Below are 18,400 nucleotides of genomic sequence, written 5' to 3'. Positions count from 1 at the left end.
GGCTGTAGCCATTACTTAAAACACTGGGCAACTGTCCCATTATTGAAGCATAATTATAGATATCTATCTAGAGTACATTTCTGAGATATACTAATTTTGCATAATTATAGCCCAATAAACTTAAGCATTAACAAACCACATTTATAGAATTAAGAGGCAGTACTAATACACACAGCAAATGTTTAAAGGATCATATCCAAATGCTATGAATTCAAACACACTTTCCTAAAACTACATTTTAAACGCTCTTGATACACACAAATCAGACTCCAAAACGTGAGCCCATAAGTAACTGCATAGTATATAACAATATATTTCCTTATATGGCCCAAGTAATTTTACATTAGAATCCTTCCTTCATGTTTATCCCTTTCCCCATCTCTGTCATTTGGATTTTGAGGTCCTAAGGGCAACAACCATGCCAAAACCAAATAAGTCTAGAGGACAGAAATTGAAAATAAGAAGGAATTAAAAATAATCACATACTCAAACTCAAAATAGAAACAGGTAGTTAAGCCTACACACACACTTGTACAAAGCAAATGGGTGTGAATAAAATCATTAAAAAGCAAGGTAAATAAAATCAAACCAGTTCCAAAGCCTACTGAAGTCAATGAAACCTAAATGGGCAGAATAGGCAAAAGCAAGGAATTTGTGTTGCATGCATTCCATTTCCCTCTTCCCTTTATCAAATCCTTATTCAGCTTTTACTCCGGTAAAACACGCACTGAGTGTATAGAGCTGTGGCTCAAATTAATTGCTGAGGTAATTCTATTTAAATCATCTGAATTGCCCAGGGCTGAATTTGGCCCATTCTGTTTTTCTGCTGAGCCAATGTTTAATTTTGTGGAATTTTGGTTTTTAGTTATTTGGGGCTAGATTGTGTCAACAGCAGTTAGTGGATGACAAAGGATAGCACAGAGCTTCCTATCCCAGGAGAAGGAGTAGATTAGTCAGAGAAGCTGAATGTCACCAGAAGCTCGTACAATATGCAGCATTTCTTCCTGCCACCACCTCCTTGGAGGAAGTAACTGGGGAACAGTCCATGCACTCCGCCAACTGCAAATCTGCCTGGATCTTGCACAGGATACACAAATGATTTTTCAAGGCATGTTTTTTTCTTCACTTTTTTCCTCCTTTATAGTGCTGGTACAGGGCAAATATAAGGTTGTTTGCATGCCTTAACTGGGAATTTCTTACTTTAACATAAAGGTACACTTAAAAAAAAATACAGTTAACACTGAAATTCCTGGTTTATATTGCTGATTTAAGGGATAATTACAACATACTGAAACACTGTTTGTTTACCCCTAAATTACTGATATTTCTTCTCAATCTTTGTTCCATTTTAAAGCAGTTTTTTGTCTGGCAATTTCCCTGAAGAGTGTCCACACGAGTACTAAAAAAGAAATCCCCAACCAATGCTAATATTCAATATTTCTAATGATCCGAACATATGTAGTATTAACCTTAAATCATTTAAATTTTAACTTAGGACACATTCATTGGTACAGCAAAGCAGCCAGAGTGCACTGACCAGTTAAGTTTCTCTCCCCAGAGCAGCACAATGCAGCTGAAGTGTTCTGGTGAATCTGGCCCTTAATGTGCAACTGATTTAGGTATTTAGAAGGCTGTGTTAACAAAAAAATCAGTGCTAGATCAATTCCCGATGACACTCTGCTTTAATGGCTTCTCCTACACTCCTGCCTCCCGCTTCCTCAGCAGTACTTCCTCAATGTGCAGTGGAGACAAGGCAGCAGTGCCATCAGGTCAACCAACTGACATATAAGACAGCTGGCAGCTACAGAACCTTTAAAGAGCAATGATCACTGGACTAAATCTGCCAATTTTATACAACTCTCTCAGCCTCCTTCACACTACTGAGTAATTACCACCAGTAAAAATGCTGAATGTAAATTAGCTGTAGAGGAAGGGTGGCAACTGGTTGAGTTACCATTGATGTCACAACAGCTCCACTTAAGCGTTACCTGGGCTGTTGACTTGGGACTGTCTGTAGCCTATCATTAATAACTTAATTACAATCTAATTTCTTCAAATACAGCCTATGCACAAGATATCAATTAATTTTAACTATACGAAAAGTTTGAAGCGTGTGTTATTCTGTTGCTAAGATCCTTTGGGACAAAAAAGACAGGGCCAGATGCTAAATTTCATAAAGAACCCAGTTTAATTAATCTGAATCAAAAAACTAATGGATTTATTAGTATATCCTCAGAAAATTCGGTACTCAAAAAGTAAGTGTTGTAAGTTTGAGGAGAACACATGTAAAACAGAGTTGAATCCCTGCGTTAAGTGCAAAATGGATCACTACCTTAACTATGGAATCACAACCAGTGCCTCCATAACAAAGATAATGTGAAAACTGTAACCTTGATAGCATACCATTCCTAAAGTTTCTGTAAATCCATTAGATAATCTAACGCTTTTTGCAACGGGTCAGACTGATACAAAAGAGGCTGCAGCACCAGGCTCTTACTTTGGGATTCTGTTAAGGATTCTCAGAGAGGCCCCAGTGTTTTGGGGAGAAAGTAGAGAAAGAAAAGAGTACATCAATGGCTGCAAATGTTGCAAAACAAAAGTCATCATTTTTATGCATATATATTTAAGCGTCTCTCATTTATTTCTACAATCAAGTCAGTGAGCTACTGACTACTAGAGCTGCACATGAGATTCTCTCTCAAAAGAAGCTAAAGCATTCTCTTTAAAATTCAGCATCCATTTTTCATAAATCTGGAAAAATATCAGTGCACCATATCTATTAACCTGCTCACAATCCTAATTAATGGAGTTATAGATTCAAGTGGTCAGTCTTCCATTGACTTCCCAAACTAACCAAGCTTATTCAATTTCTTTTCTAAACATCATAATCCAGCTAAGAAAGATAGCCCCAATTACTACAGTAAATTTGTGAATACATTAAGGAGACCCTCTTGAGAAAAACAGTTTAGGAAATGCTGAAGCATAACTTTCAAATAAACATAAGAAGTCCTACAAGGCTCCAAAGTCAGGTGATTTGAGTACAGTTTTACAAACATATTAAGTTTAGATATTCGGCAAGTCCGATCCATAATGCTTCCATCTAATATGATTATTTACTCAGCTTTTCCAATCTCTCTCAGTTTTTCCCCCAAAAGGTAAAATTCTCCCTAATGTGAAGGGCCCTCTGTCCTACTAAACCCTGGCCCAGACGGGCCTATCATAGAAATGAAAAGGGAAAACTTCTCTCTCTCTCACTGAGAGAGGTTAGGAGGGGGATCTTCATGCCAACCCACATAAGCCAATAGAGAATAGGCACCAGGAAGGTAGGCCAGGGAAGACAACATAGGAATTATGTTTACAGAGCCAGTAGCCCCAGGATTCCACACATGTTGATCCAGAGGAGCTGAAGCATTTACTGCAGCCCAAATCAGCTGAAATAGCTAGATGGAAAGGAACTCAGTATCTGAAAGTGTATTTGGAAAGGATGGACCTTGAGGTATGTGCTAAGGCTCTGATGTGGCTAGAGAGGTCTCTTGCAGTATGACAGAGGAATCAACAACATTTGCTGTGAGCATACGCAAACCCTATGTGCCCAAGAGCAACCAGAAAATTGTTAGTGAAGTTTCAGAATTCTTTGGGAAGCTGAGCTTCTACACAGGGAGTATTCTTATGCGGACAGCCATTCCATGCATGGTCTGGAAGCAGAGGAGACAGTCTACATACTAATAACCCTTCTATATTTTTATTCAAACAGAGCTGGTCAAAACTTCTCAAATTCCAACATTTGGATAATAACTGGGGGGAAAACTGATGACATGTCTTGACTCTTCCCCACAACAAGCTTTTGGGAAGTTAGTGGTCCTAATGGAACAAAAAAAGATTTGGTGCATGCTGCTAGAGACATTCATGGAGCAGGGACAGGGGGAGAGAGCAACAACGGTCAGGCTTCCTACATTTCTGTAGCCAAGATAGTGCTCACGGACCTAGCCAGGGATGTACCTGAGGACTCCCTTCAGGAATTTATCTCCTGTATCATTTGCAGTTAAGAATACTCTTTTCCTTTTTGGAATCATTTGAGAAGAGAGAGCACAGTCTCCACTTCTACTTCCACTATTGGCACAACTTTAAGGGATATGTGACATGACATGAAAATTCCTTCCCTCTGAACTTCCTAAGTGATTTTGAAGGCTGTACTTCTGGATCAAATAATAGCACCTCTCACACAGCAGAAGTCTATGAAGGAGCTTGGTGAAGTGAGGGCTTCCGAGCGTCGCTGAAAACAGTTCCATGAAAATAAGGAACACACATGAAAGGGACCCATGGGAACCTGCAAAGCACTCTTTAGAGGGGCTTCTCCAAAGGTTTCTATCTATGTCTGTAGACGGGTCGGACTCACCCCTGCGGCGCCTCCTGCTGGTGACTCCGGGAATTAGCTCTGTCCAGCACTGGAGCGCCCTCTGCAGGCCGGTGATCCGCCTGTCCTCTGGCCCCCGTGTCCCTCCCTGGACCCGGTGCCCTTTTACATGGGGGTGCTGCCCCCTAGCAGTAACCCCCTTTCTCTCTGGGTGTCCCCTCTAAGGGAGTCCCCCACCCTCTATCCCCACCTTGCCTCAGTATTTGGCTACTGCCAGTCATTGTCTAGCCCCACACTCTGGGGCAGACTGCAGTATTAGCCTACTCATCACTGGCAAGGAGGGTTTGGACCTGCTGCCTTGGCCTACCTCTGGGCTGCCCTCTGCAACCTCCCAGTACCTGTTGGCCCTTCGCTAGGCCACAGCCTGGGGCTTTCTAGGCTGGAGCTCCCCAGCTCCTCAGCCTTTCCCCAGCCCTGCTTCATCCTAGGTACCTTGCCTATAGCCCCTGCAGCCAGGCCCTTCTTCCTCTTCAGGCAGAGGAAGACTGTCCTGGCTTCTGGCTTCCCTGGCCTTCTTATAAGGCCTGTGGCTCAGTTTGGGGTGTGGCCCCAGCTGCAGCCACTTCCCCAATCAGCCCAGCCCAGCCTAGAGCAGCAGCTCTCAAGCCCTGCCAGGCCGCTTTTAAACCCCTCACGGCTGGAGCAGGGGTCCATCCTGCTACAATGTCAATCAAAGAATCATTTGTAGCAAGGATGCCATTGTGGGGGCTTGAGAGTCTGTCTTACCTGCTTCTAGCAAGGGGAAAGCACAAGGAGAGTTCTAATCCAAAACATCATTCAAATTCTCCTTTGACTCAGAGGATCCATTTCTGCACAGGGGACCAGGGCAGTGGGCAGGCACATCATTCCCCTCAGCCCATTCTTGTGCAGAGGGGGTATCTGCACTGCAGAGGTAGGCCATGTCTTCCATCTATTCCCAGAAGCACCTCCTTGACAAAAGGCCTGGTTATAGATTTGACAAGAGAACCTAATAGATATAACCCTGAACAGTGTCATCACAAAAATATATATGAAATTTTAGTCCTACCGCTGAAAGGGCAGAAAGAAAGAAAAAGAAAAGCCAGCAAACACACTACAGAAAAAGTCCAAATAGGACTAAAAGCCATCTTTGCTGCTTCTCCTCAGTGAAACAAGAGAAAAAAATTGAGAGTGGGAGAAAAGGAGAGCAGCCAATGACCAAAGACTACAAAGAAAGTAACTGGCCATCTTTCTGGCTGATCTGCATATGGAGAAGACCTATCAGTGCTAGTGGCTAGACCAAAGCTCAAAAGATTTATTACTACACACTTTTGGCCATATTCTGCTCTCACAAATGTGCACAAAGCTCTTCTTGACCTCAGTAGGGCCCACTTACCCACATGGTAGAATTTAATCTATTAAGTTAACATGAACCTTCTTTGACACCAGATAGATATCTGAAGAGGGATATAGTGTAATTGCTAAAACACTCAAATAAAAAAAAAAGTTACATATTTTTCCATGGGCCCAACACCTTGATCTAGTACTTCCACGCTGAGGAAGTCTATGAAGTCTGACAGCTAGGACTATTAAGTATGTGCAAGTATCTCTCAAACCTCTCTCCTGGGTTAAATTGTCACAAGGCTAAAAAGTTTGGATTATAGTTGCTACTAAATTCTACTGTGGCCAAATTAGCAATTCAATTTTTGGCTCCATATCATAGTAAGCTATCAAAAACCATCTGTTCATCAAGTTTTTAGTATACTACTGTCTCGCTATGGCCCGGAAGAGCTGGGTTTTTTTAACGTACACATCTACTTGTAGATTGTGGTGCTCAGAAGCTGAAGAATATTTAATGGCTGCTAAACTTCTTGGTCAATAATAAGCATTTAACCTATTTATTTTAAGAAAGCATCATTAATACAAAGTTGCATATTATAGGCAGAACACCCTACTACATATTCTTTATAGTCACTGAATGCTTTCATTCTGTTTGTGGCATACTCTCAGGGACGCACACAGATGTTATCTGTAGAAATCTGTCGTTTATCAAGCAGGTTGAGTAAAGCACCAGATGTAGTTTCTGGATGCCTGTTAAAAGCTCTGTAATCCAAAATTACTGATCTATTGAAGTCTTTAGTACTCTATTTGGACTGAGGTAAGATTAAAGACTTAGTATTATTTGGGGTCCACACATTTGATGAGAATAAATAGTTGCCCATCTTAATTTTAAAATTCACTCAAATCAGGAAATGTGATTTTGGGGAGGGGAGGAGAGAGGGGAAATGAGCTATAGAAATGTCAGAGTGCCTCCTAGCCCAAATCCTGCACAGTAAAAATTATCTGTATATTAACTGTCATTATTTCCCTGAAAAAAACACAGATCTTAACAGTCTTTGCAGATTCCTCCCTTCTTTGCCTCCTTTGAGCTGCACATGTCTTCATAATTCTCTGCAAGAATTATGGGTTTTCATGGATGGATTATTGCTTTTAATATATTATGCTCCCTGTTAAATCTTTTGATGGTGCTTTGATAAAATTCCAGATGTCCATTTTCAGCATGCTTTCTAAAAATATTTAACTTTTTTTTAATTGTAAACAGCCATACATAGAACTCTTTCCCTCAAGACATTTCTACTTTATACAGCATATGTTCAGTTTGCCCCAGAAATTCAAATATATAGCATCAAACCTTGACAATTAAGGCAGCAAATTAGCAGGAAAGATGCATTTTCCTGAAAAATGTGTGACAGGTGCCTATTCAAGATTTGCATTTTGGGGGGAAGGGAGGTAAAGGCAGAAGAGAAGAGGGTCAGTTCACATGAGCAAATATGAATAGTCTCTGAGATGCTGGATTATGGTACAAAATAGAAATCGAATTCGCCTAAGGCATTTGTCATATGTCTCACTAAAACAAAATCAGTGCGACAAGACATTCATTCAGCATTATACCCTTTTCCATAACACTGTCCACACACTAACATTCACTGTAATTTGTTTTCCCATTGTAGTATTAATTCAGTTACAATAAAGAATCATGGAACAAAATACATCAGTTTCCCAAATCATTTCACATCATGGAGCAAATTTTAGAGAGATTGTCCCTGCGAGACTTACCTCTAATTCACAAGTGTACAGACAATTTTCCTTTATATTTGTGATCATATAATGTACCCGTGGCATAATCATTAGGGAAGTATTTAATGTGTTGTTAGCTATTTTTAATACAATTTAGCAGATGAAAATAAGGACCACAATTTGAGGCCCATTGGTTTAGTTAGCTCTATTACACAGTATATCATTATCTTACTTGTTACCAAAGCAGAATGGTAATATCCACAGGAGATCCAGGAAACAGGCTTTCCAACATCCACTTGACAAGGTACACACACACTGGCTTCACCAGCCAGGCCAATCTGACCTTCAGAATTGTCACCCCACACGAAAAGCTGTCCATCCTCTAAAATAAAGTAGCAGAAAGTCAGATTTAAAACCAAAGCTGGGCTAACAATAATATTTACATTTACTTGTGGCTTCCATCCATAGGCAGTTCACACACTCTATATGACACTGCTAAAACATAACCATTGCTGAAGTATAAGGAAGCTATCAACTTGCACTCAACACATAGCAAAGCATGGGGCCAGGGATACCAAGGCATCCCATCCCTCACAATCTTCTGAAATGTGCCATGGCATATTTAGTGACCAGGTAATATTAGACCAGAGATGGCAATATTTAACATTTATTTCCAGACACGTTTCTCCAGTAAGCGATATGACTGGAGGATGGCAGACTCCCAAGTTGCTGGTGGTCTGTGTACACACATTCTGGGGAATGTTATGGATGTTAGGCTTATTCCTATCACAGAGTCATAGACTTTAAGGTCAGAAGGGACCGTTGTGATCGTCTAGTCTGACCTCCTGCACAACGCAGGCCACAGAAACTCATCCACCCACTCCTGTATCAACCCCCTGACCAATGTCAGAGCGACTGAAGTCCTCAAATCGTGATTTAAAGACTGGCAAAGTGGGTGCAAAAACCCGTACCACTATCCTATTAGTAACTTCAGGATGGCATGTCTCCACTTGCTTCATCAATAGGATTCCCATTTCTCCTTCCTCCAAACTGATTCTCTATCCCAGCTTTTCCACTCACCCCACTGATTCTCTTCTTTTTCCCCTGCTTTCTCCTATCCCTCTCCCACTCACCCCAACTGAATTTGTCTCCCTCATGCCGACTAGAGAAGCTGTTCTCCTATTTGTCTCAGACACAGTCTCATCTGCACAGAGACCCATGTCAGCAACAAGGAGTGGCTGAGGCAAAGAAACGATACAATAATCTTCAGCCACCATCCAGCCTTCTCTGTACAGCAATTCCAAGTTGGGGGAAGCTAGCTCTGCATAAAACCTCTCTAGCTGCAGCAGTTCCTGGGGAGCAGTATTTGGAACTAAAACTACGTAGGGCTGCTTCGCAAATCCGAGAAGAGCCTTTCTACCACCACATGGACTTATCAAGTCTCCACTGCTAATTACTGCTTTTCAAAAGCGAATGATCATGGTGTAAGGCTTCCATTAGGGTCAATGGGGCTGTCAAAGGATAAACTATGTTGTTAACATGTTTGTTACCTTTTCACGGTATAGGGATTTGTTATTAGCTGTTGCTCTCACCGGTTAGTGCTGCTGATGTGTAAGATCCAGCTGCCAGCTGTTTGATCTTGTACTGGTTGGTAAAAAAACTAATTAGATGAAACGTGCTTCTTTCCTCTGTGTCACCTAATCCCAACTGCCCTTCACTGTTACCTCCAGCAGCATATACATGTCCTCGTTCTGCACATAGAAAAGCACATGTAATATGTAGAGTAACTGACAGCAAATCAGAAAGTTTGAGCTCAATTTCTTTCTATAGAAAAAGTATTGCAAAAAAGCTGTGCTAAGCTTTCCTAAAATATTCTAACATTGATATTATGAGTTGCTGCTGTATGTCCCGAGAAAACGTTCCTGGGCATTTTTGGATGGGGAAGTTCTAACAGTCTTCCTTTCCATTTTAGAATACACATGCATCTAGAGAAGGCTGGGTTTTCCCTCTGCTTGGGGAGATGTCAAAAGTGAAGGAACTCTACATACTCCGTAGTTCTTTTAGAGCTCAAGAGACATGAAAGCACCTTGGAAGAGCCTTGACTTAAAAATGTCTGCAGACTGAGTAATTGCTAGAAAGTCCAGGTTACCAAAGGCAACTTATAGATAAATGGAAAACTGGGAAAAAAAAAGCCTTTTGGTAACTAGCTAAAATTAGGGTGAAGTTTGTCACCTCTGAATGTTTTCTTCAATTCTGGTCATCTGATTTTGTTTCTCTATCATATAGGTACATAAAAAGAGAGTTTTACATTTCCCAGTTGGACTGCTGCTTGTACATAAAGGTTAAAAAAAACAGTTTATAATTTAGTTCTCCCTCAAGACACACTACATTAAAAATGTAAAACACACGAAGGATATCAAGAGAATCTGATCTGCTCTGAAACAAAACTGAAAAACTCAGATGTTACAAAGTATATGAAAATAACTCAGGTGTTACACAGGAATCCCAAGGAATATTCCAACTGAGTAATACAAGAGAAATGTTTTACCCTAATTTTGCAGCAGGCCAAATTCCTTTGAAGACTACAAATCACTACAGGTAAAATTCAGCTTTATGCAGAGAGCTATTCAAGACCTTTGCCATCCTTAAGTCCCAGATAAACTCTATGTCAAGGGCTTAAGTGGTGCACAGGCTTTATGCTGGACTCTTCCTACAGCTGAACTTCACCTAAGCAATTTTTATTGGATTTTAAAATTTAATAAAATTATGTTTGTATATAGAAGCAGCATTACAAAGAGGTTTAACATATCACTTGGTATACAGCCATGGACTATTGGTCAGTGCATTTACAAATAACTGGGAAAATATATGCTATCAAAATATATGCTATTTAGTTAATGAATTAAGTTGTATGACTGGTTTCTTATTAATTTGCATTGTGATAACAAAACACTCCAGTTTTGGGGGCCCATTGTAGTAGGTGCTATGTGCACACATAGAAACACAGTCTTTGCCTCAATAGCCTACAAGCTACTTTAAGACAAAACATAATAAGCAAGTGTGACAAAACTGGAGGCAAAGGGGGAGGCATGGCCAGCAGCCGGAACCCCAGACCCTTTAAAGCGCCGCCAGAGCCCCGCTGCTACCGCGCTATACACGAACCCGTGTTATATCAGGTCGCGTTATAGCGGGTTAGAGGTGTACTTGTTTCTTTAGCTTCTGAAATTATTTTAATTAGGATTTTATGTTTCTTCTACTAAAGAGTTTAATATTTAAAATGCTCACGTGTGACGAAAGAGATTAGCCCAGGGCCTCACTAACATTTTTAGTGGAAGAAAACCACAAAATCGACAAGCAGATAGCCCAGGCTATATTTCCAGGCACCCTCTTCCAATATGTTGAACCTCCACAAGACAAGACAAGACAAGACAGCTGAAATGCTTTTCCAGGCTGTTTGAAGTCAACATGACTTGAGCTCCTAAGGCACTTTGGTGCTTTAGAAAATCCCACACATATGTGCCCACATGTAGGTTTAGGAACCTAGTATTAGGCTCCTACTTTTTAAGAATTTTGATCTCTGTGCACATAACAGTTAACAATAACACCATTAATGTACTGAAAGACTAAATAATTTGTGCCAGGGTTAACAATGTTGCAATTTTGTCTTGAAGTGACAAAGATTTTATGCCACTTAGGGTAGGTCTATACTTACCTGCCGGGTCGACGCGTAGCGTTCGACTTCTCGGAGTTCGAACTAGACGCGATAGTTCGAACTCCGAACGCACTCCCGTTGACTCCGGAACTCCACCACCACGAACGGCGGTGGCGGAGTCGACGGGGGAGCCGCGGACTTCGATCCCGCGGCATCTGGACAGGTAAGAAGTTCGAACTAAGGTAGTTCGACTTCAGCTACGCTATTCGCGTAGCTGAAGTCGCGTACCTTAGTTCGACCCCCCACCCTAATGTAGACCAGGCCTAAGAGAAATTATTCAAAATACAGTTTTAGCCCCTGATGTTGCAACATTTATGCCTGTGCTTAACTTGAAGCATATGAGTAGTCCAAATGAAATCAGAGGGACAATTCATAAAGCAAAGTAATATACACACTTAAGGATTTGCAGGATCAAAGCCTTAAAATTTTGAAATTTTTGTCAGGGTTTTTTTGTGTGCATATAGCAGTTTTGTAAAATTCAAATGAGAGCCCACTAGTAGTGGTATTTTGTTTAAAAAGCTTAATTTAGTTCATTATAAATGTTAATGTAAAGTTACAATAGCACAATTCTTCAAATTAGTTGTACAAATATTCAGTCCAATTTAATAATTTTTTAAAAGTGTTTTCTTTAATTGCTTTACCCTGGATCTGAATAATTTAAAAGTAATAGGTGATGGGGTTTGCGAGGCTTTTTGTTTTGTTATTATGAATTGTTATGCATTTAGAGACCAAAATTCTTAAAAATCTGGACCCTAATGTTAGGTTCCTAAACCCAAATTTAGGTACGCATACGTGGAATTTTCAAAAGCAGCCACGTGTCTTAGGAACACAAGTCCCATTGATTTTGTTTCTGACTTAGCCAATCTAGCTAATTTCTGGTAAGCATCACAGCTGAAGAGAATCTGGAAGGTGGATCTGAAGGAGGTGAGAGATGGAACCTCTAGGTTACCCCTCACTACACCACTACCTTGGAAAAAATACTGTATAGATATATTCTTGCTTTAATACTACTTAGCTCATACGCAGCACTTTTAATCAATTACTATAGTCATAGCTACAGTATGTATCGTGCTTCTAGTGTTGCAAATTTTTTCTGTATTGTAAAATTTCAAAAAAACAAAATCTCATGTACAATTACTGTACATGTTCTAACACTTTATCAAATGAGAATTGTAACAAGAAGGTTTTAGATTATAGTTCTCATTTCTTTCAAATACATCGCAAAACAGTTACAGTATATAGGATCTGTCATACCAGTCTGAACCACTGGACTAGATGCACTATTATCTTCCCACTGGACATCGACAGCACCTTATACTTCAGAAGAAGGCAAAGAAGCTCCAGAAGAGGGAGGATGGTCTAGTGGTTAGGGCACTAGGCTAGAACTTGAAACATGGGTTCAATTCCCTGCTTTACCATGACTTCCTGTGACACCTTGGGCAAGTCACTTAGCCTCGCAGTGTCTCATTTCCCCAGCTGTCAAACAGAGATAACAGCACTTCCCTATCTCACAGGGGTGTTGTGATGGATAAATACATTAAAGTTTGTGAGGTACTCAGGTACTATGGTGATGGGGCCATATAAGTACCCAAGATAGATAAATAGATGCTTCCAGGTGTACAACACCACAAAAAGGGCAGGGGAAAGAATTTCTTTCTTAACCCAGGGTTAATTAGCTTGTGCCCTGAAGCATGAATTTTAATTACCCTTAATATTATTTTAACATGCATAACGACAAATGTTAATGGTGGTCATAAAAATTATCCAGCCACAATACCTGTTTCAAGTTGTAAATCTGTACCTTGTTCAATTTGATATAGTCAATCCTTATTAAAGTGTTGTGTTATATTGTAAGAATAATTTACTATAGCCTGAGTTCACACATATATTAAAACCTTAGTAAATCAACCACTCTCTTCATATCACTGTAGGCTCCAAACACTGGTGCCATATAGAGGGTAGTTCCTTTCTACAAATTTTAAAAACATATCAATCCTTGTATATTATCGCTGTAAAATGAAAGTGCCAACTTCTAAAGCTTAGCAAACTAATTTCTCAAACCCAATAGTGGGAGACAGAGCATATTGCCTTTTAGGAAGACTAGAAGAGGGTTCTAAAGGTTATGTGCTGTATATCCAGACCTTTTCTGAAGTTATACAAAAGTGTTACCCTCACATCAAAATCAGGCAGGAGGTAATTCTATTGTTTGCCAATTCCTATATACAATTCCTTTATAAACACCATGGCATGGAAAAGCTATTTCAGGAATTCAGAGCACAGAATACATGACAGGTGGTTGAATTTTCACTGCCATATTTTTCCCCTAGATGTACATAGGGGGCTCCCATTATAGAATTAGAACTATGCATGAAACCCAGGGCAGAATTTTGCCTTAAATATTTCCCTAGTATGTAAATAATGTAGATTACATACCTGTGTAAACTAAAGTGTGGTTTCTCCCGCAAGCAGCAAGTTTAACTTTTTCTGGTTTTAAAGCTATGAATTAAAGTCAGAGAATATGTTTACAAACAAGTTGATAGTTACATTTGTTAAACAACACTTTGCAATCTGCATATAGCCATCTGCTCTTTTCATATTTTTACCAGCAGCAGGTAAAGTTACAATATAAACTGAACACTTTAACCTAACATTTCTCTTTATTTCATAAGAATGTGTCAATCAAAATCACCCCTGGGTAAACAAAAATAGAAAGATTCCTCAAATGTTTGTAGCTGTCATTTATATTAACTGCATGAACGCTGATATACCACAGTCAACCAGATACCACATCTTACCCTCAGTAGACTGCAGCAAGTTGAACTGGCAACAATATGGGTGGCATTTGCTCCAATTTTCAGTACTTAAATGATGTTACTAACCCACTATTTTCCTTCTCCCGCCATTTTGTGTCCTTATAATCACCCAATTCTGTTGCCTCCTACTACCCTACCTTTTCACCCCCACATATTAATTCTCTATTGTTCTTTTCTCCCCCTGGCTGTCATGTTCTGCATCACCCTCTCAACTGGTCACATTAACCAGTGTAATCACCAGCTGTTAGTAGCAAGCATACTGTGGGCTAGTGCCCAGAATAAGCAGTGTGGCTGCAGGTAGCAACCTCCCTCTACACCCACCACCGTCCGTTTGCGCCCACGCACACCCACATTCCTCCTCTCTCCCTCCCTAGTGCTTTTGAAGTGAAAAACTGGACGGTGGGGGGGGCTTGCCATGGGGAAGTGTTTTGGTAGAAAAGAGGGAAGAAAAAGGGGCATTCACTCTCCTTTAGTAACTCCTCCCTGTTTCAGAAATAGAGAAAAATATTTATCCCTGTGTGACCTCTCACCTTCTCTCTACTTCCCAATTTCTGCCCCTACAACCTATTTACCACTTACCCTACTATCCTTCTTACTGTTTCTCACTACCTTGTCCACACACCCATTCACAAATTGATTTTATATCCCCCAGCCCTCAATCCTACCAACCTAGGGCATCTCCCTCCTTTTTCAGACCCTTCTCAACCTCCACCAGCTCCAAAACATCCCCATCCTACCAGACTGACAGCCCTTCCACTTTCTACCCAGTCACTCCACCGCTCAGACTTACCCCCTCAACTGGGAACCCTCTCCCACCAGCCACCCGGGTTTAGAACTGTCCCCCACAAACAAATCCTCCCTGCTCTGGATTCTTTTCCATCCTGCCCAACACCCACCAACACCATACAGAAGAACCTCAGAGTTACGAACTGACCAGTCAACCACACAACCTCATTTTGAACTGGGAGTACACAATCAGGCAGCAGCAGAGACCAAAAAAATTTAAAAAATGCAAATACAGTACAGTACTGTGTCCAAAGTAAACTACTAATAAAAAAGGGAAAGCAGCATTTTTTATCTGCCTAGTAAAGTTTCAAGCAGTATTAAGTCAATGTTCAGTTTTAAACTTTTGAAAGAACAATGTTTTGTTCAGAATTATGAACATTTCAGAGTTACAAACAACCTCCATTCCCAAGGTGCTCGTAACTCTGAGGTTCTACTGTACTCAAAAATCAACATGCTCTTCCAAGCCCTTTTACTTGCTGCTGCACCTGGAAAAAAATGGAAGTACTGTATTGTGAGATCACAGAGCATATGCAGAGAACCCCAGATTCTGCCTCTTTTAGGTATGGAGATTATCTGAAATAGCTCTTGAGAAGCCTGGATTCTCCCCATATGTACCGCCTCCCTCTGCTGCGTGCCATCTATAGCCTGTAAGGCCAGGAGTATCCCCATGGCAACCAGGTGTATGGCACCTCACAGTATATCAGCTCTGCTATGCAGTGCCTGTAACATAGCTAAAACAATGAGGAGTCCTTGTGGCACCTTAGAGACTAACAAATTTATCTGGGCATAAGCTTTTGTGGGCTAGAACCCACTTCATCAGATGCATGATGCATAACATAGCTGACGGTTTTGGCATTACTGATAGAGTTTACCCTCACTGCCCCACAAGGATCATCTGCTCCTCAGCAAGCCCAAGAAGGCACTCTCTCAGGATTGCAACAGCAACATGCTACTACTGCTGCTTGGCCCCAAGCAGGACTTGAGCAGGGAATTGTTGCCATCCCATTCCACAGCCAACTATCACCATGTTGGAGTCACATCTGTCCTTTCCACAGCTGGCCACTACCAAGGAGAGTGAAAAAACTGTCCTGCCCAGCCCTACTCCCAGCCCTCCCCCCTTCCTGAAAGAAGGAGCTCTGTTCTGAGATCTCCTCGCTCTCTCCATTGCCTGCCACAGTCTGAGAGAAGAAGCAACGGGAGAGCTCCCACTCTATCTTAGCCAAGGCAAGAATCAACCCCATATCCTCACATGGCTGTTGACTAAGGAGGTGAAGATCCCAGTGATCCTGCTCCCCCCTCTGTCATCAGCCTGAAACAGGTAGAAGGAGAGGACAGAAGCAGCAAAGGGCTCTGGAAAGATGTTTGGGGCAGAATTAATTTATTCCTGGATTAAATGGGTTTGAACAGGCTGAATAACTTGTATTTGATGATGGGCAACTGAACAAATCTGATGACAGAGAGCAAGAGAGTTAATTCATTTGATGGTTGAGAATGATGTACTGATAATAATGGGGTGAATTGAGAGAATAATTTTTTTGATGGGGAAAGAATTATTGATCTGTTAGAGAAGGTAGAGCTGGCTGGGAGAAACTGTAAGAGTTTGTAATGGAATGACAAATTCCATAATCTGTAAACAAGCATGGGTACTTATTTCATTCCTTCTTTATTTAATGATGTGTGTAGTGGATGTGGGTGAATCCATTAATGGCTCTGCTTTTTTGGGACACCTTCAGGTATTTCTCATATTTACTCAAAAAGTAGTAGGATGGATAGTGAGACAGTCTCTCTGCTAGGGGTTGCATTGCCACTACATGCATCTGACGAAGTGGGTATTCACCCACGAAAGCTCATGCTCCAATACGTCTGTTAGTCTATAAGGTGCCACAGGACTCTTTGCTGCATTGGCAGAAGGTTACACAAAATGATATTAGAGATACAAGGTAGGTAAGGTTGTATCTTTTATTGGACCAACTTCAGACCTGAGGAAGAGCTCTATGTAAGGTTGAAAGCTTGCCTCTCTCACCAACAGAAGTTGGTCCCATGAAAAATATTACCTCACTTGCTTTGTCCCTCTAATATCCTGGGACCAACATGGCTACAACAATGCATACATATAATGATACTTTGTCTCGGTGTCTATGCACCAAACAGCACTTCAGCGATCAACAGTCCAATAACTTCCCTGCATATGGAATGAAGTTGGTCAGAAAGAGATGACACTGAATGGGAATTCTTAATGGGTATCCAAAAAGATCGGATTCTGTGTATCTTGAGTAGTCCTCAAACTCCCCAAGACCTAGAATCGTGAGGTGACAGAAGATCAAATAGGGACCTTGTATTTAATTTGGAAATTGATACTATAAATCACTTTTTCATTCAAGCCATCTATCAAAAAGCCAAAGAAGAAAATTAGACAAACCTTTTACACAAGTTGGCTTGTTGATAGTATTCTTTGTTCCTAGTCCTAACTGGCCCCAGTTATTGCTGCCAAACATGTAAAGTTTACCATTTCCTGCAAAATAAAGACATCAGTGGGAACGCATAAACGTGTTTGAATATACAGCAACTTTACAGCAGATCATAATTAAGGATGGCCATCAACTCATGGCACACAATTATTAAAGCTTTTTGTAAGGAAAATTATGAGAGAAGTTAAATATTCTTTATTTTACAATGAAATTGTTTAAAACTATTTAATATTTAACTAACAGACTATTTTCAAAAATATAGTCAATTACAATACACATAGACGGAATTGACTTTTTTCTACAAATTAATATCACAGGCTTGCTCTGTAGTTGGTCAGCCACGGCTAGTAGTGAGAATAGCTTAAAAAAACAGCTTTCTCCATAACAAAACAGTTTGCTTTGTTATCCATGACAAAACAGTCTCAGACACTTTTTAGGATGTGGACAATTGAGACAAACTGGCAGTTGTGAAAGCATTTTTAAGGCCATATTCTACACTTTTTATGATATTTTTTTTTTGGCAGATCTCTTCAGTAATATCAGCCAAATTTTAACAGGGCACTGTACACAGAGATCTACCAGAAACCCTGCACTCAGAAGAGGACACATAAGAGGACCTATGGATCAGGAAACATGGTCTCCCTGCATCTATTTACACAGCAACAGTATGGACACATGAACAAGCAGATAATTCTAGATAGGAAAATGAGTAATCTGTGCAAGTGACTGACGAAAGTCAGAATAGGGTGCATATACTCCTTCCACATTTGCATGCCTGCATTTTGTATATTTTATACAATGTCCAGATTCTGGCCCTATTAAAGCACTGGAAGAGGTTGTTTGGGGATGGAGGGTTGTTTGTTTTGTCTGGGTTTGGTCTTGTGTGTGTGTCAAAATTTTCCCTGTGATTTCTACAGATGTATGTGCACAATTTGGCCTGTGGGAGGGATTTTCCAAATGTGAACTTTTGCAGAACATTGTTTGTATTTAACTTCTATAAATATGGCCACATATTGTGCGGCTTTCTCCTTGAACATGTGTCTGCTGTATACCTTGTTCCCAGAAGAGTGCGTTCTCCTGTGAATTAGATTTAGCATCTGGATGTAATATTTACGGTGGGATACATTAAAAACCTCATACATTCAGACAGTTCTGTAAGCCTACAATGTAA

At 40.5% G+C, this 18,400-nt stretch overlaps 1 protein-coding gene across 3 annotated transcripts in view; it reads right to left on the bottom strand.

Moving 5' to 3' along the window:
* The window catches only part of RPGR (retinitis pigmentosa GTPase regulator), a 98,143-nt gene that overhangs the window by 66,309 nt on the left and 13,434 nt on the right, over window positions 1-18,400 (bottom strand). For all 3 annotated transcript variants that reach the window (XM_045002727.1, XM_045002725.1, XM_045002726.1), the window contains 4 exons: window positions 17,181-17,273; window positions 13,596-13,658; window positions 9,043-9,201; window positions 7,683-7,832 (listed from right to left, as the gene is read on the bottom strand). In XM_045002727.1, the coding sequence (XP_044858662.1) occupies window positions 7,683-7,832; window positions 9,043-9,201; window positions 13,596-13,658; window positions 17,181-17,256 (448 nt within the window). In that variant the 5' untranslated portion in view covers window positions 17,257-17,273. The remainder of the gene's footprint in view (window positions 1-7,682; window positions 7,833-9,042; window positions 9,202-13,595; window positions 13,659-17,180; window positions 17,274-18,400) is intronic.

This window comes from Mauremys mutica, chromosome 1 (genome assembly GCF_020497125.1).
Source record: "Mauremys mutica isolate MM-2020 ecotype Southern chromosome 1, ASM2049712v1, whole genome shotgun sequence".
Taxonomy (NCBI): Eukaryota; Metazoa; Chordata; order Testudines; family Geoemydidae; genus Mauremys; species Mauremys mutica.
This window is presented reverse-complemented; position numbering and strand designations above follow the sequence as displayed.